The sequence below is a fragment of the Phallusia mammillata genome, chromosome 7 (assembly GCF_965637545.1).
Source record: "Phallusia mammillata chromosome 7, kaPhaMamm4.hap1.1, whole genome shotgun sequence".
NCBI lineage: Eukaryota > Metazoa > Chordata > Ascidiacea > Phlebobranchia > Ascidiidae > Phallusia > Phallusia mammillata.
The window spans coordinates 343,155-366,356 of record NC_137258.1 but is presented as its reverse complement, the minus strand read 5'-3'; the positions used below and the strand labels follow the sequence as shown (position 1 = coordinate 366,356).

The following is a 23,202-nucleotide window of genomic DNA, read 5'->3' as shown; positions in this document are numbered from 1 at the left end:
CGTTTCACAAAAGAAATTTTTTGTTTTATTTTTACTTTAGTTTGTTGATTGAAGCACGGTTTGGTCGGGACACAAACAGATGAAATTGTGTTTTATCCGGAAATTGAATGGAGGCCTTCCACCCAAAACCTACTAAAATAGTAGTCTTATAATCGGTGGAAAATCTCCCAGCAGTATGAAGTTATTTACATGCAGGGGAAAATTGGATTAATCATTGGTCCCTAAATTATTGTTCCAGGTTTTACTCCAATGTCTAACTAACGTCTGATTGTTTAGTCACAAAGTATTTTCCAATCGAATAAAGACCAATTTGTTAATAAAGGGCACCAAACATTTTTACAAAAATGACAGAGGGAGAAATTCCAACTCGGTGATTGACTTTGAGGGAAAACTCCACCAAAAAGGTTAAGAACAACTGCAGTAAGATTTTGCAACTAATGCTTGCCGACATGATCGGTGAGGCCGCTTAAGCTGCATCATAACCGAAATATCAGTGAAGTTGTGATGTAAATAAATAATAAGGAATGCCAAACCGAACCTAAATGTTTTACTCCCATACAATTGTGTAACAGAGCAGCATGGATTTGTACTGTTTTATAACATTATAATATTTATCGTGAAAACGAGGCCACACAGCCAGAAACCGATTTGTAACCAAAGTAAATTTGCTATGGATCAAAAGGTTTTGGTGTCAAACACGAAGATTTCACAAAGTATTTTAAATTTTTATTCACTACAACAAACAGCGCCGGTTGCTGGTTCCGCGAAAAAACAACATCCTTAAAATATTGCACGACAACATAGAGTAGGTGTTGGGGTGAAGAAAATATCGGGTTTGCTACACACAGCTCGTTCCACGCTCACGATCAAATACGAATTTGCGCAAATTACACAGCAGAATCGCTCAACGCCCCAACAAACTTCGGAACTTCAGCAAATAAAATCAACTTCTCGCCGGAACAGTCGATTTTCAACAGCACAACAGACCAACCTTTGCCTATGGTGGCGGCCTTATTGCATACTTCGAACAGGATTAGGTAATTGTGAGCAAATATTGCGAGACAAATCTGCACCGACCGAGAAAGGATAAAAAGTGCTCGTTTGTTGGCGAAGATTTTAAATCTCGCACCAACTGCGCTGACGGTGGTTTTAGGCGGGAATCGATAAATGAGATAAACTGACACGTTAATTTGTCAGGGTTAAATTTCGAATTGATTTGTTTAAATGAGATGAATTAAAATTTGGGTCAAATTTGGATTTGTTTTCAACATTTTCACAAATGAGCAACAGTTTCTATTATTTGGTTGTAATTCACCCAAATTTTCCAGATGCAGAAATGGAACACGAAGCAATATGACGCAACAACTGCGCGCCTGTTGCAGACCTTCCATTATATGAATAGCGGGAGCGCATGTTACATATACAGTGGCGCAAGTAGAAAAGCACCGAAGTAAAGCGGGTTTGAATATTTTCAAACCCGGTCGAGTTTCATCAAAAATATCCGAATCTTCAAAAAGCTGGGATTGTCCGTGAGCGCAATGAAGCGGAACATGATCACGATGACGTCATATGCTTGATTATGACATCACATGCTTGATTATGACGTCATAGTTGCATCGCCTACAAGGAAACTAGTGAAATGCAATTGCAAGGTTAAAAAAATTATAATTCGTCGTTTTTTTCGGGGTCAGAAACACAACGTGAGCGACAATAAATAAATAAAAACACAGCAGAGGAAATGTTGGGAATACGGGATAAAAATCGTGGAATGCTTGTCGATAGAAGAGGGTAAAAGCAAGTGAAACGTTCAGTGGCAAGTTTCGCTCAAACTCGTATTGTTGTGACGTTGCCCTCAGCAACCGCCTCCAGGTGGCGCTGTTACGTGGTGATTTCGGTTTCATCGAGTTTTGACAAAATGACGTCAATCTGCACAAACAATGGCTAAATTGACATCGGATTGCAACAACAAAATTATGACACAAACCTTTTTGTCCAACTCTCGCCAATTATCCGCTAGGTGTCGCCACCGCTCGCCTTCCGCGGTCACGTGATCGGCTACGGCTGTTTCGAGGCTAGTAAGTCTCCGCTCCAGTAACTTTAAACGTTCGGTTGAGGATAAAAGTTTCGGATCGACCATGTCGTAAACACTGGGAGGAAAAATGGCAATTTGATTAATACTCGACATAATTTTGCACTCATGTCAACATCAGCCAATCACAACCGTCGTACAGATCACGTGGTTCTAGTGTATTTCACCTGTTTTGTTGTTTAGTTTGACCGACATCTGCAAATTGCAAACTCGATTTTGATGCGTGAACTTCCTCTAGTGAGTTCAACCGCTGATACAAGGAATAATTACTGAAGATCAACAACGAAAATCTGCACAAGAAACAAAATACGGTCAATTTTAACATAAGAATTGTTAACTTTGTTCCCCAATTAAATTTATTTATTTTGTGTTTATTTATGCAAGATTGATTTTAATGCTCGAGTGATTTTGTGCATGTGGCAACTTGCTTGAGCTCAGCATGTTAAGTTCAGTGGTTGTTGTGTTGACTTATGTGACTAGCTTATGTGAAATAGTGATGTATGTTTCATATTTATGTTTATTAATAACTTGTTTATAATTCTATTTGCATAAGGTAATAGAATAGCATAACATAGAAATCACATCTTGACTCACATAAACACCACTGCTCCGGTGCGCCACCTACGGGTCAAGTGGTCGTTGGCTGACAGCTTGGTCACGTGACCATTGTTGTTGTTGTGATCACGTGACGGCACGGCAAGTGGGGAGGTGGAGGGCGCTGCTATGACAACGCCGTTCCCTGCTGCTCCGGTTCGCACGTCACCGTTCGCTAAGTGCTGGTTTGCTGCTGCAATAATAAACATGTGAGGCTGGACTAACTTGCGTTGTGGCAAAGTTACATCAGTTGATACCGGCATCAAATGGCATGAGGTTTTCATTTGCAGCTTTTGTACAAAATCTTATGCAAAGTTTAATGGTGCAAATAACGGCCCAAATAGACGGAAAAAGCGACATGCTTGTCTGATGCAATTGATGTGGCCTTCATATCACTGATGATAGTATGAGCATTTGCCGAAACGTTTGAATAATACAGCATGCGCTCTTAACATATATTTTTCAACAATGACATTGTTAGAGATCAGTGATAACTAGACAAAAACAGTTCATGAACAATTTATAACGCTCCTAAATCCAAACCACTTCTATGCAGTGTAGAAAATTTGTTTGTAATCTTTTGTTTCAAGTCAATGATTTAGGATCATGAAGTATCACTGACCAGTTGCAGGGTTAATTTGGTGTTGTAGAATTTCTTCGCTCGTAGCACGCTTTTTGTCGCCACTAGATGCGACAGAGAGTCGCTGGCGTGGGAAAGTGCAAATGGCGGGTTCGGAAGCTGACGATTGACGTAGTTGATGACGTTTCTGTTGCTCGAAATATTCCTCCAGCTCCGGGCCTGGGATAAGAAAATGCATGTGGTGACGTATTGGAACTGACAACATTAAACGATCCTATGGCGGTACAATTGTCGCTGACAACATTAAATGATCCTATGGCGGTACAATTGTGGCTGACAACATTAAAGGATCACATGGCGGTACAATTGTGGCTGACAACATTAAAGGATCACATGGCGGTACAATTGTGGCTGACAACATTAAAAGATCATATGGCGGTACAATTGTGGCTGACAACATTAAAGGATCACATGGCGGTACAATTGTGGCTGACAACATTAAAGGATCACATGGCGGTACAATTGTGGCTGACAACATTAAAAGATCATATGGCGGTACAATTGTGGCTGACAACATTAAAGGATCACATGGCGGTACAATTGTGGCTGACAACATTAAAAGATCATATGGCGGTACAATTGTGGCTGACAACATTAAACGGTCCTATGGCGGTACAGTTGTTGTATTATTTTTATTTTTTATGTTACTGTTGCATGAATTACAAAGTGTAATAAAAAAGTTCAAACATTGGATTACAGTAACCGTTATGGTTATTGAGTTAGCAGCTAACTAACTGTTAGCAGAACGCTTGGTTTGGCAAAAAAGTAAGAAAAGATGCAGTTTATGTGGCTTGTATCAAAACATTCAAACTGTACAACTGCACAGCAAATGTTGGATGGCGGCTTACCCAGTTTAGTGAAGTTTTCATCGATACCGCTGTAAGCGTTCTTCTCAATAAAGTTTTTGACCAATCCCCACGGCGTCTTGTTAAACTTAATATCGGCAGAAACCCTGAAATGTAAAAAACATTTAAACTTTACAACAGATTCCAACCTAAAACAACACACTGATGTATACAGTGCAACACAAACCACAACGTGCCTGATAAGTTGCATGTAAAGAGAACTTCGTGCAGGTAAAGTTTATTTCAATTTTAGTCACCGGTTCTGTGAAACTCATGCGCCACGACATATGGTTAACCCTGACGAAGACATTTGCCAGAAGAGCCCTTTAAACTTGATACTATGCCTGGCAGCAATAGCTTATATATAGACAGATGGTTAAGTGTGGCCAAATTATTCGCGTAAACAAAGCGCACCGATCATCATCGCATGTTACTGGGCTTGTGACGAATAGCGGTTGCAAATGGCCACGTTAGACCTTGTTCTGATTTTATTTGTCACCAAAAAGCAGCAAGTTTATGTAACTTTTGCATAACATGCATGTCGTTGCAAAATTAGCTTTTTAGTTTGTCGAAAGTTTAAACAGTTTAACTGCCTCTAAATACAGAGCAAGCAAATTTATGCTGCGCATGGTTTCAATTTAGGATTCAAATCATGCATAACTTGCGACATTTGCAACAAAAACCCGCGTTCAAACTGACCTGAGTTCACATGAGTCTTTGGTGATTTTTCTCATGCAGTATCTCATGATTGTGGTGAAATAATCGCAATATGGCACGCCGTGCATTTGAGCGATGCAATCAACTCCATAGCTCCATCCAGCGGTGCTCTCCTTGTACCAAACCTAGTGGCGAAAAAGTTTAATGTCTAGATCAGTGGTTCGTAACTTGGGTTCGATCGAACCCCAGGAGTTCAGTACCACCGGATCAGGAGTTCGACGAAGGAAGTAAAAAAAACCGGCAAACGTTTTAATCAAACTATAGTTGTATATAGTCCCTAAAAAAGAAATTTTTATTTGCTGGATGGCAAAACATTGGAAGGTTGTAACTGAGTTCTAAGTTATTTGACGTAACAAAGAACACTGTGCGCATTGTTCGTAACCAGCAAAACAACGAATCTTTGTTGGCAGCAAAACGTATGGTCAAAAGCACAAAATGGCTTAAAACCTGGGATGTAACTTGTTAGGGTTTTGACCAAAGGCTGAAGAATATCATAGGGGTTTGGCCATGATAAAAAGGTTAAGAAACACTGGTCTAGATCGTAAAAAAATACCAAAAAAGAGAAAAAACACATGGAGCTCGCTTAATTAAGAACAAAACTGCAAATCAAGTCACACCAGGCAGGGTATTATGCACAGATTTCCTTTCGTTTCAACATTTGTAGTGGGTATTTACGCAAACTTAAAAATCCAAATTGTTTCGATAATGTACAAACTTAAATCGGAAAAAATGACCCACCTGTGTTTCGGTGACTTTCGAAGTTTTCGGACCGAGCGGATTTGAAAGCATCAAAATATATTCAAGCACGCGAACCTGATGCCCCTCGTACTGTGAGTTGTCACATTTCCACTGACCGACTGTAATATCTGCAAAGTAAAACGAATTGAAGTGTACAAGTGATTCTTAAAAGTCACAACTTGTGTGGGAAAAATAGAGTTTTGTTTTCACTATTTTGCAACAAGCCAAAGCAAACGGGTGATTTGCATGTTGCTGGATATATAGTGCAGGTTCACATGTGTCTACCTCAACATCGACATTTTCACATTGCCAATAATAGTCAAATAATATATAAGCTGTTGCTGCCAGGCATAATATCAAGTTTATAAAGCTTTTCTGGCAAATGTATTTTAATACCGACGTTTCGACGTCCTATATACAGGTCGCTTTTATCGTGGTAAATAACAAGCGACTAGTACAGTGCACGATACAAACGTCGGAATAAAAACATTTGCCAGAAGAGCTTTATAAACTTATTAGTCAAACAAATCCTAGCTAAATACCCATATTTTTCAGCCTTCGCGACGAATTTGTGTCACAAGTTTGAACCCAACTCACCAGTAGCTTCTTTGCTGAGGTGGTTTTTCCAAAATGGACAGTTAGCACCATATATGGTATCAAATAAAAGTTCGACGGAAACGTTGAAAGTTTTCTGGAGGTAAGTTCGCTTGAAACACGGGATTGGGTGGTCAGCTGGACCTGGTACAAGAAAAAGACTTAACATTACCACAACAAATTACTGGGGGGCGTTATTAGCGAGTTGTTGAACGAACAAAACTTTGGATAAAAGCAAATATTCGTTGCTTGAATAAAGGTTGCGAAACGTCCTGATAATGTTTTACGTTTGAAATTACAAATATTTTATCGAATTTACCGGCATCTTCGCATTCTTCCTCACAAATCTGTCCGTTCTCATTCGGCAATGAATCGTCGTCGTCAAATAACTCACGGTCGTCCATTGAACCCTGCAATGCGGAGTTTGCAATAAAAAACGGATTAAGTTTGTGTAAAACTGAAATTCCTAAATCCTTTTCCAACTTCTTGCACACACACACACGAACAAACAAACACACACGAACAAACAAACACACACACACACACACGAACAAACAAACAAACGCACACACACACACACACACGAACAAACAAACAAACACACACGAACAAACAAACACACACACACACACACGAACAAACAAACAAACGCACACACACACACGAACAAACAAACAAACACACACGAACAAACAAACAAACAAACAACAACGAACAAACAAACAAACACACACGAACAAACAAACAAACAAAAAACAAACAAACAAACAAACACACACACACGAACAAACAAACACAAGCACACATACACAAACACACTCAAGCACTGTCACGCGTGTTGTAGTGACGTAGTTTCGGTTCGACCGACGTGGCCGGACCACGTGACACCGCTAGAGAACACGTGACGGCTGCAATTATTTTTTTGTCGAAAACTTTCCGATTAGCGCTAAATTCGTGACAGAAATATTCGCTTTGTTTCGGTTCCTCTCACGCGGGAATTTTAAACGACGCCAACACGATTATTACGCAATTTTACATTTATTACATCATTACCAGATAGCAATGCCGGGGTTTGGAAAGTTTTTAAGCGTTTTCTCCAGTTTAGCTTTTAGCGTTTTTCGAAGAATTTCTCCCCAATTTTTTTACCACAATCATCCAGCAGAGTTTACTCACAGAGAACGAAGACTTTTCGTCTCCTGTCGAATGGTCGATGATGGACGCTAACCTCTCGTGGTCGAAAGGAATCCTTCCATTCTGTTGTGAAACCTTTGTGATGTCACTATTAGATGCGCGACCGGTGCGCTGCAAATAGAAAGTTTAAATTTGATATTTATCGCCGTTTAACTGAATCACTTGGTTACTTCTGCTCGGTTTTGCAATGAACATGGATGAAGGAACTCTACACACGGATCTGTTCATAAGTTTAATGGTGAAAATAACGGCCCAAATAGACGGAAAAAGCGACATGCTTTATTGTTCAAACGTTTCGGCAAATGCTCATGGCATCAAAAAATGAAGCTTATTCGATGTGGTAAAAACATGAAGAAATTGCAAAATCAATTTGAAAGTTGTAAGTTTAAGAAACTAAAAAGACAAACTTGAAACCTCACCTGTTGTGAATTCTTCTTCTTCGTTTTTCCTCTGTGATATGATTCGTTCTTTCCATCCACAGATTCGCCTTCTGCAAAAGCTTGAAGCGTCACAACTTGTAAAGTTGAAAACAAGAAAGGAAACTTACCCATTGAATAGTTGAAATGTTTGTCGGGTTTCACGTAATCGTCATCAGAGCTGCAACCCAGATAATGTCCGTACTGGTCCCGAATATTTCGCCATAATTCCTGGGGCGTCATCGGCTGATTAAAACATGTGAGTTGAATGAAAATCGTTTCGGTGCGTTCAGGTTCCGGTTTAAATGTTTTGGATTAAATCAAGTCTAATCGATTTTTAGAAAGACTTCAAAAGCAAGGGTCGAAGAGTCAAAATCAACAAAATACAGTCATGGGTTCGAATCCCACCGCGGGCGTTCTTTAATACGAATAAGTTGTGAAATAACCTTTGCGATGCGGCTTGCGGCAAATTCAAGTCCCTTAGATTACAAGCATGATTATACAGCGCATAGATTGCGAAGTTAAACGTCTTTTGTGTATAGTTTATTTCGTCACAAAAACCTCACTGAATTTCGGGCGTCACTAAATTTATAAGATACCAAAAGAATAAGTTTCTTTCTTTCAAGCATAACAACTTGTTTTTGATTTTTTTCAATCACAATAAGCAAAATGCTGTAACGCCTTTTCTATATTTTGTTCTTTGGAAAGAACAATTTATTCATAACTAATACAAAAAGTTGCAAGCCAACTTCGCCTACCTTGTCTTGCAGAGCGTTGGTCCACAGTTTATGGATTTGTTGATAAGCTCGGTCGCGTGCCGTGAAACTTGTGAAAGTCAGTTTACCGCGGCTGACAGTTTGAAGTTGGATCGCGTTCGGAATGACCTTAACAGTTTTCTCTTTCGTCAAGGTCGTGATGTCCTTGAACCCGACCTGGATCTGCAACACAAGGTTTTTTCGGGTGAAAATTCGGAATTCGGGATCGAATAAAACAGTTTGAAATATAAAATGGAGAAAAGCGTACCGTTTTGATGATTAATTTTGTTTAACAATACGTAAACAGTTTTTTTACCGGAATTCCGGTGGAATGCGCATATTTTCTTTACCAAAACAAATAGTTGTCCAGCATATGTCAGATTAAACCTCCTTAAAGTTTAAGCTGCAGACAGTGCACATTGTTTCGACCAATAAGGTCTCATCAGTGCGGCTTGTGACAAGAGATCGGCAGTATTGGCTAGTGTTGCCAAAAGTATAATTTGTTGATTTACTGTTTAATAAATAATAACCCCCTTCCAATTTCAAACAAAACGTCTACCCCAATGTTATACAATTGAGCCACGTTGCTGGTTTTACAGTTGGGTTATAAAAGGGCAAAGCCGACAAACAGATGTTCGAAAGCCTGAATATTGAATTCAGCTTCATATATTCACAATAATTGAACGCACCAAGGCTGCCAATCATGCGAATCGCGGAATTTTTTGCGCTAAACGTAAGACAATGGAAAACGTTTTATTTATAGAAGGAAAGACAATGAGACAGGAAAGGACGTTCCTTATCCATTTGCATACTAATTGTGACGCCACACAGCAGCAGGACAAGGAACAATGAATTTTTTTTAAAATTAGATCCTTGACTGGCAAATGTTAAGTTAGCGATTATTATTTTGGGCGTTTTATGACCTTGAATATGACATTGAGTCAACATGTGTTGTGTCGTGTAATGCAGTGGTTTTCAACCTGTGTGAGTTTATTCTAAAGAAAAAGAAAATAAACACGCTCATTTTTGAAAGGGAAGTCGCAAGGTACATTTGGTTGCTAGAATAGGTCGCGGTATGAAAAAGGTCGAAAACCACTGGTGTGACACAATGATAACAAATAAAAAGTGCGCAACAAATTCGGTTTAAACTTACAACTGTTTGTATTTTGAGGATCTTGGAGTGGAAACAGACGAAGTTTTGGGAGACGTACAATCTTCCCTGTATGAGAATGTCCTTGACAAGAGCACACGTGTGATCTGGAATCGAACAATTTATAACATTTACAAACTGCAACATGTGAAACCGCCTCATTTTACATATCATGAACTTTCACAACCAGTGCCAGCATGTGGCTTCGTGATGTAAAAATAGCTGGACGTAAAAATATGAACAAAATGTCATAGCTATGTTGCGTTTGAGGAACATTGATAAGGTTTAAATTTAAACCATTGTATCGGGGAACACTTACAATGCAACGGTTTAAAATATTAAATGAGATATTTGTGATTTTGAATGCTTTTAAAACGACAAACGTTTTAATATACTTTGTCCCATTTGATGGCTGAAGTTTTGTAATTTTTTTTTTTTTTTGGTGTTGTTGTAAAGTTCAAGTCAGTCATACATAATTTTTTCTTGTCATGTTTAACAAAAAATAAACGCATTAAATTATCGCATGGTGGTCCTCATGAATCGGCAGAATATATACCTTTCCAATGTATTCGTTGATTATAAAACACACTACTCACCCACAAGCAGTCGTTCAGTGTCAGGAAGAGTTTTGAAGAATTTGTGGAAGTCCTCGTTCTTCTGTCTGTATGACGGACTGAGCACCTGCAAAAATCCCAAACGCGCAAAGTAAATATACGGAGGCATGTTTATACGGCAAGTAAGTTACAATTTAAATCCAAAAGTAATAGAGTTTGTGTTAGAAAACACTGGCATGTAAAAATCATTTTGCACCAAAACCGATTCCTTTTCTTGTTACATCAGAAACACCGATTTGTTATTTGAATATTATTTGTGTTTTATTTTCATGCTGTAAGGATTTAAAACATTCTGTATGCGATGGTTGACATGCATTTATGTGGGGTATGAGATAAAACGAAAATCCGCAAAACCTGAGGAACAAGTACAAATTTTTAATGGAATGACCCCTGCACGTGACCTGTCATGCTTCAATGCACACCGGTCAACCAGTTAGAAGGCATAAAAACACAAAATCGCCCAAACAGTGAAAAAAACCACCAACACCCAGGTCGACACCCGCAAACTATGGCAACTGAATTCTCGACCAGTCAAATGACAACGTGGCATTCAGGTGACCAATCAGATCGTTGCATTGTGTCATGTGACCACGCCATGCCTCCACCTACTTTGTCTACGCCTTCGAGCATGTCGCTAAGAAAAGGTGAGAATGCCGCCGCTTCGGTCATCGCCTGTCGCCATAGAAACAAGTCTCGTCAACACACGCGCATTGGTGATGACGTCACGCAAGCGAGCTCGTCGAGAAGCGAGCAAAAAAAGTAAAAAAAATCTGCGACATGCAGCACAACAAAAAATATATTTGTTGGCGCGTGTTGGCCATGCATTGTGGAGTTTGTTGATATTTACTCTGATGTGGTTTTGTCTGTTAGTGTGTGTACATGTGTATGGGTGTATGTTGGTGTTATTTTAGTGGCAACTACCTTGAGTTCAGACTTTTTCAGAGCCTTCCTATAAAAGCGCTTGGTTCGCGACCCGCGTTTCTTCTTCTTTTCCTTAACAGGTTGAGATTCGACGGGAGAAACAGGGAAATCGGGGCTGGAACTTTTCGATGTCGTGCCAGCTTGCCAATCACACGAAACCTCCTCAACTTCGGGAGTACAAGCATCCATGTCCGACAAATGCATCTTTGTCTTCAACTTCAAATGCATCTTCTTCAAACTCCGACCCACAGTCTTGCGTGGCGTCTTGTCGAGTGGCGTGGCGCTTTTTCCGTCTGGCGAGTTGAGTGGCGCTTCGCTGTCGGCGCTTGTCACGTGACTTACCCAGCTCGAGTCGCTGTCGTAAGTGGGGTCACCGGGGATTCCCCCGTTAGTGATGTCAGAAAGATATTCGCGAGTAGTCTCGACGCGTACCCGGGTCCGTGACGTAGAAGGAATTGAGAGCGAGTTTTGACTGGAGGGGCGCGGAGGAAAAGTTTCGGACTCCGCTCCTCCTCCCACTCCTCCGCTGCTGCTCTTAGAGGAATCAGAGCTTGACATTTCGTCATAGTCGTGACGTAGGGTTTCCATGGTTCCCAGTGTGACAGTGAGAAGGGGAACCACCGTTTTGTCGCAGTCAGCCAGCATAGCTTTGTGCGAGTTAACTTTCAGAAATCAGTAAATCAGTAAATTCTCTTTTGAATCAGTAAAAATTCTTTAAACTAAAAACATCAACAGCAGAATGTTAAATAAACAGAAACCTTGCTTTCTAATTTGCTGCAAAACCTTGGTGTCGCATCCGACAACACTAAATATCACAGTAGCTCATTTGCTGCTACGTATAATACCGCAAAACACATCAGATCAACATAATCACTCGCCAACAAGACGGTGCAAATCCTAAACAAACTGTTTGCGCACAAATAGTCTCCGACGACATATTATTCACCATTCGATGCATGACACCTGCATAGCGTCACTGCTTTGTTATCTAGGCCAGTTCCCACTGTGTCAACCTGCGTAAAACCTCGCCTCGCAATAACCAGGCAGTCACCCAGGTATTGCGGTTTTCTATGCAGTCATTACAAACCGTTACCCTTGAGATTCGCGGAATAAGAAGCTATTTATTGTTCGGCTCAAGGGACTGACATAATATTACAATGTCAACAATTTCTAATATTAGAATCGCAATGATATTTTTCATATATTATACAGATTAATGATTATTCCCGTAATGATTCAGCCGGGCTTTTTAGCTCAACACAACATCCAGTTATCTACAAAATCTGCTTAAAACGTACAACCAAATAATACAACGAATTAGGAACCGATCTGAACCGACTTGAACCAGCCACTGCTATTAATAATAATTGCAACGCGGAATTATCCGATATTTATTATTATTCACATTGACAGTTGCAGCAAGAATTCCTCGACATCGACATAATGACACAAAATTCACAGCGGTTGGTGCGGCGTGACAAATGTCAGGAGGAAACGACGAACGTTTGATTGTCATTAGTCTGTTACATCACAAAGCTAAACAAAACATTTCGAACGAATTTCAGCAACGCGCACAAAAACTCGGCATGGTCACATAAACATCTGACAAGAAATAATAAAAGCCCGCTCCTTATGAAGCAATAGCGACAAATCATTATCTACGTTGTATTACGGTTTGTAAATCATCGAAAATGATTTCACACTCTCATGTGAGTAATTCATGATGCTCCCGAACACATTCGCTATTGCGTCATAATGGGGTCTTTCCGACTAATCGCGCTAGTTTCTATGGAAAATACAAAAAAATATTCCATTATTATTGTCTGTACTTAAGCGGAAAACGGTTTTAGTTGTTTAATTCAAGCAAAAAAGATTACAACAGATCTTTTGGCGGCTTTGTAATGTTTGTTGACAGTTTGACGGAAATGTTGCAAAATTTGACTGCACGGTTTCAGTACGTGAGCAAATTCACGCCAACTGGTCGAAACTACAGCGGAAAAACGACACATACAAGTCATTAAAACCGGGTTCGGTACAATCACTAAACTTAAACCTTCACTAACACCCCAAACTCGTGGTTACTTCTATTTTCTCTGTAACATGTCAGTCCAAATTTTCTTTTTTATGCAGATTTTATTACTTTCGACGAAACTCAGCTTGGGCAACGTAACAAACATTAACTTGGCACCAACCGATCTTTTACTGTCTTCGCCATAAAACAACACGAAATGTTTTCCTGGAATTTACAAAATTCCAAATTCCTAAATATAACGCACTGACGTGATTGCTAGTCACTGCACTAACTGCTATAACACACGAATATATTTGCCATATTTGGTAAGAACTGCACAAAACATTTCTATATTGGTTGCCCACCACATGAAATACCCTTTCATCGCCTATTGATTTTATCTGGTTACGCATGGGAACATACATGGCACGAAAATCAATATTCAATTTTTGTTGCAATGTCTTGTTAATAGCTAGTTTTCTCTAGATTACGTTTCAAAGATTTTCTCATAAGTTAAAGGTAGAACTGCGAGAATCCAACAAAATGAGATTACTGCACATAAACTAATAGCAGCGGAGAGAAGATATTGGAAAGTGTAATAAGAGGGATCAATAGTAATCGATTTGTCACATTACAAATGCTAAAAATCTTTACCAAAACCGCAAGGTAAAGCCAACAGATATTAACAAACATTTATGGTTTGCTGGGTTTTATAACTTAAGTGTATAGCTTCCGTCGTTCTTTTTACACATAGCTCAAAATCAGTGGAGGCGCAGATTAGATTCGTTAAAAGAGGATAAAATTGTCCGCTGCTTACATTAACGCAACAAAATCTAGCTCAAACAAATACAACACAGGAGCTTGCTACTGGATAAGGTTAAAACAAACACATATCTGACAAAAGGAAACTGGCGATGTCCATCAGTTCTAGTGCAACAATATTTCCATAAATCTCACCAAACACTCACTACGCAAATCGAACTCAGTTTAATCGACAAAAAAAAAATTCAAGATAAAAATCCAAACTCGATCACTGACAATGATGCGGACAACTGCATCAAAACTGTTGTTGCTGTTTCTCACCAAGCCCTTGCTGCTTCCTGGCTTCTAACAACCCTACACTCAACCCGACTTCCCGCAAGCGCAAGTCGCGCGCTGCACAAGCATTGTGACGTCACATTGTGCGCCTGTCGTGGTCACGTGCTGATTGAGGAAAGCCAGCCAACCGCGACCGCAAGCAATCAGCGCTGAGTGTGCCATTGGGCATTGTTCAATCACAATTAGTATTGTCAATCCACAATGATCCACTGCTGGGAAATTGATTGTTGTGTTTCAATAATGATGAAAAAAGCAGTTTTGCTGTTTTTAAATGTTTACCAACTATAGTTTAACCTGATTAACTATGTAGTAAAAGTCGATCTCCAATTCTAGAAAGAACTTTCCTGCCCTTTATGCCAGTTCTAAAATAGAAAGTGTTTCGATAGTTATTGAGTTTGTTGGCGCGTCTTGGGCTTGACACGCGACGAGAGAAGAAAGAGATAGAAAGTGAGTTGACGCCGCGACATCGTTCAATTATTCACCCTCGTCCACTTCCGTGCGGGCCATTGTACAACTTCCTTCCGTTATATTATGAAGAAATAATTACTCGAGCCGGACAGGGGGAAGTACCCAACGTGAAGAGGGGTGTTGTGATGATTTTCACGTGTTACTGCAAAATACCAGTGGACGAAATGAGACGGTATTTACCGAAAGTGAGACGTCAACAAAACTGGAAGACGGTCAAAAACTTTCCATCACACTATAGCCGGTAATACAATCAAAATCGGCTAAACTGACTTTCTTGAACACAATTTGAAGATTCCATTTCAATTTGGAACTGGAGATGCCATTAAGCGAAATATATATTCCAAGATATTCATCGTCAGATTTCGTTACTTGGAAAATACTTTCCGTTCTTAGTTATTTAATTAAATAAACGGTGAACGTCGATGATCATCCTGTCTGTTGAAGGGTTAGATACTGTTCAGTTCAAATTCAACGAAGTTCAGTTTCAATTGAGGTTTTATGTTCCATTTTAATCAATAATGTCAATGTCCGCTGTTTGATACAAACTAACCACTATTGGTTGAATCAAGCGGTCACAAGTTGGTGAAGGAGCAACTAAACCCAATCTCCCACATTGAAAAACTGCGACAGTCTGTTCAGTGACGCAGTATCTCCACAAGTAAAGGAAATCTTCGAGACAGATGCAAGACAGGAAGTTTTCTGCGCATGAGATCGAAGAGTGTGATGTGATTCAACTTTACTTGACCCTAACTGACTTGCAACCTGTGCAACTTTTGTATTCGAGTTCAGTTTAAACTTTCTACCGACCTTCGGCCTGGTGATCCAACTAAAAACAATTGAATTTGACTAAAAATGAGAAACTGAAGCAAACAAAATGTTGACAAAGTGAAAAACATGATTCACTACTTTATAGAGCTCTTGAAAGACAATTGGCAGAAGAACTATTTTCAGATGGTATTATGCTTGACAGAAATAGCTTATACATAATACACCACTGCATATAACAAACATTTAAAAGTTAGTTAGAAAACTGTTTACAAAACGCCAGAAACAAACGCAGCAAAACCTGTGTAATATTTATTCCCAAGTCCTCAACTAGCCGACAAACCACTGTAGTAGCAAACATAAGGAACCGGCAACTGTAAGTGGAGATGCGACTGCTTCATACAGAAGTTGTTTACCACGAGCCTCGTTAGTCTGTGTGCCATAACACGCCCCGGGCACTGCTGACTTTTAAGCTTTTCACCGTTTCAACCACGCGACTGAGCTAGCACTGGATGGGCCGTCAATCCCCTGCAAGTTGTTTGTCTTACACAGGAAGACTTAGTCACTTCAATCTTGCAACGTTGCACAATTCACTAGATTCAGCACAGGAACGTGCTTTCTTGAGTCTTTTTACGTGATATTGTAGCTTCAAATCCACATAAGTCTGAACTTAATGTTAACCAGATTATATAAAGCGCTAAAATGCTTTTGTTTCAATAAATATTTTTGCACAACGATTTTGCTAATTTTTTAAACCTAACTTCGTCGTGTTATGTTCGTTTGTGTTTTGTAAGTTTTGGGTTGAGTTGTTTTGCGTTTTAGTTGGTGGTGAAAATAAATTTAATTACAAATGTTAGTGTAAGTTGCAAGTGGAAGTTTATCGGGAAATCCGCACAACTTTTTATTGTGTTTGCAATCAACAAACCAACATGTTGTGAGTCTGGCAGCGGAAAGTCGCTGGTTTCATTCAAAAAAACATGTTGGTTGCGTGTTGGGCCAAAATGTTTTTAAAATAAATGTAAAATAAATGAAAAGAAGAAAAATAAAAGATTGAGTCAACCACAAAACTGGAAAAATTGCCACGTGACAAAGTTCACATTGAAATTCCTCGAAAGATGGGGATTTTCGAAAACATAATAAGCAGTATTACTGCGTTAAAATTTCTCGCCACGGGATAATTCATTAAACAGACGCGAGTTACACGATTCATTCGTTAGGTGACGCTAACCCTAACATAATATTTAACAAATTTGTCGTTCAACTGGTGTAATGCTAAACAAGTTTACTTTAGCATTTAGCATTACACTAGTTGTACGACAAATTTGTCAAATATGCAACCTGGTGGACGAAACGGTTGTTCGGCATTTTCTACTAACATAGTACTCAGTAGCAACACCTGGCGGCGAAATTACAGCGCCGTAAAATAACAAAATAAATAAAATCAATTCTACTCACATTGTACCACGATCCCGATCTCTGTAATAAAAAAATAAATTGCGTTTAAATATTTGTTTTGCGGAATTTAGCTTCATTAAAAGTTGATCACTTCCAGCGCACACTGACACGACAGAAAATTGCACAACGTACCTTTTTCTTCCTGCTTCCGTGTTTGGTCAAACTTCCGCCGCTGGGACTTTTCTTGGAAGCTGAGTTCAAGTTCGGATGATCGGGTGTCGCTAGAGGGAGATATAGAGCAACGGCGTCGCGTTTATACATTGCAGAGCCCATAGGGACGTCGTTAGAAAACTGAAAAAAATAAATAAGAAAAGCGTCAGTGCGAGCAGAAATTTTATAGAATAGCAGGTAAAATGGAAACGTGTACGTTGTAGAGAATCGGTTTTGTCGGAATAATAACATAAAACACCAGGGACAGTTTTTTTCATAACTGAGAACACAATGGTTGAACTTTCTGTTTCAGCACGTCCACACTATTAAACTCTCATGTTTAAAGCCCTTTGAAATCAACAAACAAAACGACAACAAACAAAATTAAGGAGTAGAACAATAAGAGGAAAGACGCATGTCCGGAAATTGTACAGTGCTTTGTTTTGTCACAATGCGCTATTTTATTCAGCCATAGTTTCCTGTTTCATTATGAGGTAAAAAAGTGCAAAGATGAATTTGCTGAGAAGGACCACCAACACATTTTACTGCGTTTCAAACATTTTTATGGGGAATTTAGAAAACACACACAATGCTTCGTTATAGCATTTAGAAACGCACGAAGTGTATGAAGTAAAAACTGTATTAAGTAAAAACCTTCACATAAAAGGCTACTTTAAAAACTGTACACCTAAAGGCTACTGCGGACAGCCGCTTGACACTGTAAAGATGCAAACATGCCCTGGGAAACATTAAACTGAAGGCATCAGTGGACTATATAAAGGATCAGTGCCCGCATTAGTTTGCAATGTTTCAAAACTTTGTAACTTTAGTTTCTTATCATAGTTTGTGCGACAGATTCTGTGGTGGAAACAAACGCTGTTGGCTATAAAACATATCGAATGCGCCTGAGGGCAGTAAAGCTCGTCCAAGCAAGCATGACCTTCGCATTGAACCGCCGCACAGTGGCAGCACAACCACCAGATCGTGGAATAATGAGGTTCGGTTTCGGTCGGCGGAATGCCATGATGTTTACGTCATATCGACATGATTACAGATGCCAGAAAGAAAAATGGCGGATGCGTTTGTTTGATTTGATTGCTTTTCGATTATACTGAACAGGCGTTTCGTTCACCAGGTTGCATATTTAATAAATTATTTCGTTCAACTGGTGTAATTCTAAACAAACTACAACTAGTATTTTGCTTTTCGATTGGTGAAACATTTAAGGTGGAAATAACAAAGCAACATGCTTATCAAGGCCAGAACAAAATATCAGCTGCTTAATCAACAAACTCAACGTGGTTTGTTTAACTTTAGAGATACTCCAGAATCGAAAATAAGTTTGCATCGTATTGCTGTCCTGCATATGTGTGTTATATGTACACGCTGACGAAAGGGTAAAAATTAAAACCTTCAAAACCGGCTTGCGAGGATTGTTTTGGCCTTAAAAATGCAAGGTTTTAGACCAGGCCATTCGAAAGCGCTTTTCGAGCTGCTAACTTTTGTATTTAGTTTTTTTTTAGTGGACAAATTGGCTGGTAAAATGAGAACATGTGATGCGACCGGTTTTAGCTAATAAGGTATGCACGAAAAACATCTAAAAAAGTCAAATTAGGTGCTGTCTCATTTGGCTCGGCAAATTTTTCGGACCAGTGCTTTTTCGTCGAATTACATTCCTTTCGGGTTACACCTGTGAGCTCGGGCTTGGCGATGGCGTGTTGAGATCACGTGATGTTTCACTGGTGGAGCGTGACGGGGTCAAAGGTTGACTTGTGACGTTGCTACATGATTCCTTGGTCGTGAAAAGTTTGCTAGTTGATGGTTCCGCAAGCCCGAGGTTGTCTGAAAAGAAAAATAAATGAACACAATGATAATGCGAAAAAAAATGTGATTTATTATTCTTGAGATAACTTCGCGGGTTCGAAATGTTTTGTTAGGACAGAAATACCCACAATAGAAGGACGTACATTTTTTCCATTTTTGTTTACTCCTTCTGCACAATTTGGAAAATGCTATTGTTTTACCACCATTAGGATGCGATGGATAACTGAATAATAAGTAATAGCTCTTCGATCACTTTCTCAGGCAATAATTCAACCTAAATTTCATTTTTTCATCTGTCTTTTTTTACTTTTTATTTATTACAACGTTCTATTTTACGTTATTTGTCACGAAAGCGTCGAAGTGCTATGAATAACACCAAATAACAATTAAATTCTTTCAACATAAAATGTCGGCATTTTAATTCATAAGAAATTTTATTTCAGTCGAGTTTGGCCATCGACATCTTATTGCTTCCCAAAACAGCGTTCATGTTTCCATAAATATCTTATTGCGGTGAATTCCACGGAAATGTTCGAATCGACAAAAAATCCCGAAATACAATATGTGTGAGCACCAACCGATGTGAATTTACCCTCTAAAACATAAATTAACCCACAAATTCGCCTACATATATAACTTATACTTAATAAAGTAAAATAATTTTTCAAACATATCTAATTTAAACTGGCAAAATCAATTATTTAATCAATAAAAGGTTTCAATTGTCAACATTAAGAAGTAATTTGCAAAACCGATTTAACAATCGATAACAAAGATCAGTTATAAATGCGTCACAATAGCTCACCGTCTATGACGTCACAATCCTTTCTACCGATCTCCGGAATCGATTACAAAAACAAACAAAGATATTTCGGGCCGCAGTTTAGCTGGCAGCCGGTGTAAGCTAACTACCACACAATTCATATCACTGACCTACGTCACTATAGGGCTTATATGAGGTCATAAACGTATTATGACAACACAATAAGCCGGTCAATCGAAACCTTTCAAGCTGATGGTTTTGAAATGATGAATGCTAATTTGTGTCAGTTTCTTTAAATAATTGATGAGAGCGGTTGAATTTGGTGGAAACCACTATGGTCTGTGTGCCTACCTGTTTCGCTTGCACCGTTGCTTTGTGGTGGATTGACTGGGGCGGATTCAGATGTGGTTGACTTCTAAACAACAAACACAAAATATGATAACTAACTTTTCAATGTTTATCTACAAACCTGTTCACAAAGTATAGTCTTTTCACATTACTCGCATTATGAGTTGCTTAACTGTTGTGTCATCTTATCTTAAACTTACTTATTTCAAAAATACCACAAGCCTGCTGACTAAGTTAAGAAACTCGGTTCTGTACGAAACCATCTTTATGTCAGAAATAACTTTGTAATAAAAGAAAAACACTTTACTTTGTTGATATATCAACCACTTACTTAAGCTTTTTAAAACGCCTTTACTGAACCCACAGAAGCACAACTAACCGAGACAAGACAAGACGCCCACAACCAAACTATCTCAACATTATCACGCCACTGTGGAACCACAAGTGACGTCATATTTACATCAACAAACGGCTTGGTAGCTTTTGTCTTGTATATATGCCACAAAATTATGATTCTCTTCATTGTTATATGTTTTAGTAACAATTTAGATTTACAAGGCAACAAATGTCACAAAATTCCTACAAAAAAATAATTTTAAACTCCTACAATAATTTAATTATTTTTTTTAATTTGATGCAAAACGTTGTTATGCTTTGCACTTAAAAACAGGCTTTTATCTTCTTTATTATAATATTAAGAACCCTACATTGTGTATGTAATGTAAAAGTGTAAATAACCGACGTAAAAATCATCAAATAATTTATTGTGGAAGCTTTGTTACTCCTGATTTCTGGTGGTGGGCAAACGTTGCTTTACGCGAGACAACAGGGTAAATCCACTTTTAAATGGAGGAAGTTTTTATTATGGGTGGAAATATGCATTGCAGACAATACACCCTGAAACCCGATCAGCCAATCACAGCTTCCGTTTCCAAGTAGCCAGAGAACTCACAAGGTCAACTATTTAAGTACAAAGTCGTGTGCTCCACGGGAAACCTACGAGGTTTTTATTCACCGCATAATTGACACAATACAGACCGAAAGTGCAAACATGTGTTAAAGCGAACACATTGGTTTCGGTTTTAGCTGCCGCCCTGGTGTTAATGTCTCAAATTGCAAGCAGACGTGTTACCAACGCTAAGAATATTGCTCTACAAAACTGAAGGCTTTCGAAACGAGGCAAGAAAAATCCAGTTAACAGCGCGACCAGTTCCTGTTCAACTGTGACGTAACAAACGTCCACGTATTACGTCATCACAACAAATATCCGATTTTTCCACCTCCGATATACTGTTACGTCACAACCATGCTTCAGCCGAAGCCCCTATTTAACCTATTATGACGTAATAAGGCGAAACTTACCGATCTGTGAATGGGGATTGTGGCGTCATCAGCACCAGAGCGTTGTTCTACGACGACATAATGGCCGTTTGTGTCGTGAAATTCGTTGCCTTCCGTTAGGTCATGCTCCAACCTAGTAAAACATCTGAAGTTTAACTTTGCATGACCGGATAAAATACAGCTGCTCTGTGAAGCTGAAAACTTTTTCAAGTCGAAATAAAACGTTGACGAAAACCTGGTCAGCTCTGACACGAATGTTATGCATATGTTCTGAACTAAATAGAACAAACACATAAGCGGGTCCATTCCACGCAATTATTACACCATAATCCACTTACACTATCTGTGCAAACCCCGCGTATGCTTCTGTCGGTTCATTAATAAGTAAAAACCCGGTGTGCTGGGCGCGATATAATAATTTCTAATAAAATATCATACAAATTTTACGCAAATGTCCATCAATCCATTCCCTTATATTTCAATCGCAGGAATAAAATCACCATTGCAAATGAAGCAGCTGGTTTAAAGAATTTCAAATCATACATTGCGAAGTTGAGGTTTGCACTCACATGTTGATTTCACCGTTCATCGCTCTGCTCGGTGTCGCCAAAGAACCGGAACTATTCGTCACGCCTGAACGACTTTCCTCGCTTCGCTGGTCATCGTTCTCCAACTCCTCCAAAGTTGGAAGTTCAGGGCTGCAACACAACATGTTGAGTTATGCGGGGAATGGGGGAATACATGTTGCTACTTTGCATCAAAAACCTGTGGTGGTGCAATCACAAGTTGGTACAAGACACTTCCAATTCACTTGTTATATTGTACCACACTTTGTACAATGGAAAAAACAATTTGTTTGAAACCAATAGTTTTAGTTTTATTTTTATTTTTTTTATTTTTGCTGGTCCGCATCAGTTTTTTTTACTTAATGTTATTTGATGTGACACCACATACATGTTCAGCACATTGCCACGAAACGTTTCAGGCGACTCAACTTTAAACACGACACGAACTTTAATTAAACTTTCCTTGACCATGATAATATTATGACCACACGAAAAGTTTCAGCCGTTCTTGGAAGCAAACAAATAAATGACTGCTCGTGAGGAAACGGGAAAAGCAAATAGAATGACGTTCCGCCCCACTTGTCACCAATACACTTCAAAACTTTTCACCACGAATGACTTTGCACGGTGTAGAACCACGTTAGCTAACAAACAAAGTTAGCTGAATCATACCGCATATCTCGCTCACATAAACCTATAGATTTTCTTCTTTATACACAGGAGCTAAATTTTCAAGTGTTTGTTTGAAACACAGTAACATTGATATAGATAATTCATTAATCAACCGAATTTCGCAGCAAAGGTTTCAACCAACTTACGTCACTGGTGAACTGAGCGGGGATGCAGGATTCAATTTGTTCTTCGATTTCTTTTTCTTGCTTCCCACCATTGTGGCCAAAGCAGCGTTCCTACATGGGTTTGCTACACATATGACACTCGCCTATTGTAAACCTACCCAGGAATCAATCGAACAGCGTTGCTCAGTTACGTGAGATAACTTCCAATACAGTTAAACGTCCCTAGGTGCGTTTACCGTCAGCCTCTCTTCAATAATTGATGCAAATGAAGGTTAACTACCTGGCACAACATCGACATTAGGCTTCGACTGCAACTAACTCAAATATGCCGGAAACACTCACACTATTTGCT

At 39.1% G+C, this 23,202-nt stretch overlaps 1 protein-coding gene across 7 annotated transcripts in view; it reads right to left on the bottom strand.

Moving 5' to 3' along the window:
- Positions 1-704: 704 nt before the first annotated feature.
- Positions 705-23,202, bottom strand: part of LOC145237232 (uncharacterized) — a 32,552-nt gene continuing 10,054 nt past the window's right edge. For 2 of the 7 annotated variants that reach the window (XM_080100022.1, XM_080100017.1), the window contains 23 exons: positions 22,057-22,185; positions 21,509-21,620; positions 20,150-20,213; positions 18,902-19,053; positions 17,194-17,352; positions 17,062-17,082; positions 10,953-11,015; positions 10,326-10,410; positions 9,733-9,836; positions 8,583-8,762; positions 7,956-8,070; positions 7,828-7,898; positions 7,391-7,519; positions 6,537-6,627; positions 6,221-6,361; positions 5,624-5,751; positions 4,868-5,010; positions 4,172-4,275; positions 3,306-3,482; positions 2,684-2,876; positions 2,257-2,379; positions 1,985-2,147; positions 705-1,926 (listed from right to left, as the gene is read on the bottom strand). In XM_080100022.1, the coding sequence (XP_079956148.1) occupies positions 1,879-1,926; positions 1,985-2,147; positions 2,257-2,379; positions 2,684-2,876; positions 3,306-3,482; positions 4,172-4,275; positions 4,868-5,010; positions 5,624-5,751; positions 6,221-6,361; positions 6,537-6,627; positions 7,391-7,519; positions 7,828-7,898; positions 7,956-8,070; positions 8,583-8,762; positions 9,733-9,836; positions 10,326-10,410; positions 10,953-11,015; positions 17,062-17,082; positions 17,194-17,352; positions 18,902-19,053; positions 20,150-20,213; positions 21,509-21,620; positions 22,057-22,185 (2,695 nt within the window). In that variant the 3' untranslated portion in view covers positions 705-1,878. Of the gene's footprint in view, positions 1,927-1,984; positions 2,148-2,256; positions 2,380-2,683; positions 2,877-3,305; positions 3,483-4,171; positions 4,276-4,867; positions 5,011-5,623; positions 5,752-6,220; positions 6,362-6,536; positions 6,628-7,390; positions 7,520-7,827; positions 7,899-7,955; positions 8,071-8,582; positions 8,763-9,732; positions 9,837-10,325; positions 10,411-10,952; positions 11,016-11,264; positions 12,014-17,061; positions 17,083-17,193; positions 17,353-18,901; positions 19,054-20,149; positions 20,214-21,508; positions 21,621-22,056; positions 22,186-22,871; positions 22,958-23,202 lie in introns of those variants that run through there. The other 5 variants (XM_080100021.1, XM_080100018.1, XM_080100019.1 and 2 more) reach the window with 5 other exon arrangements.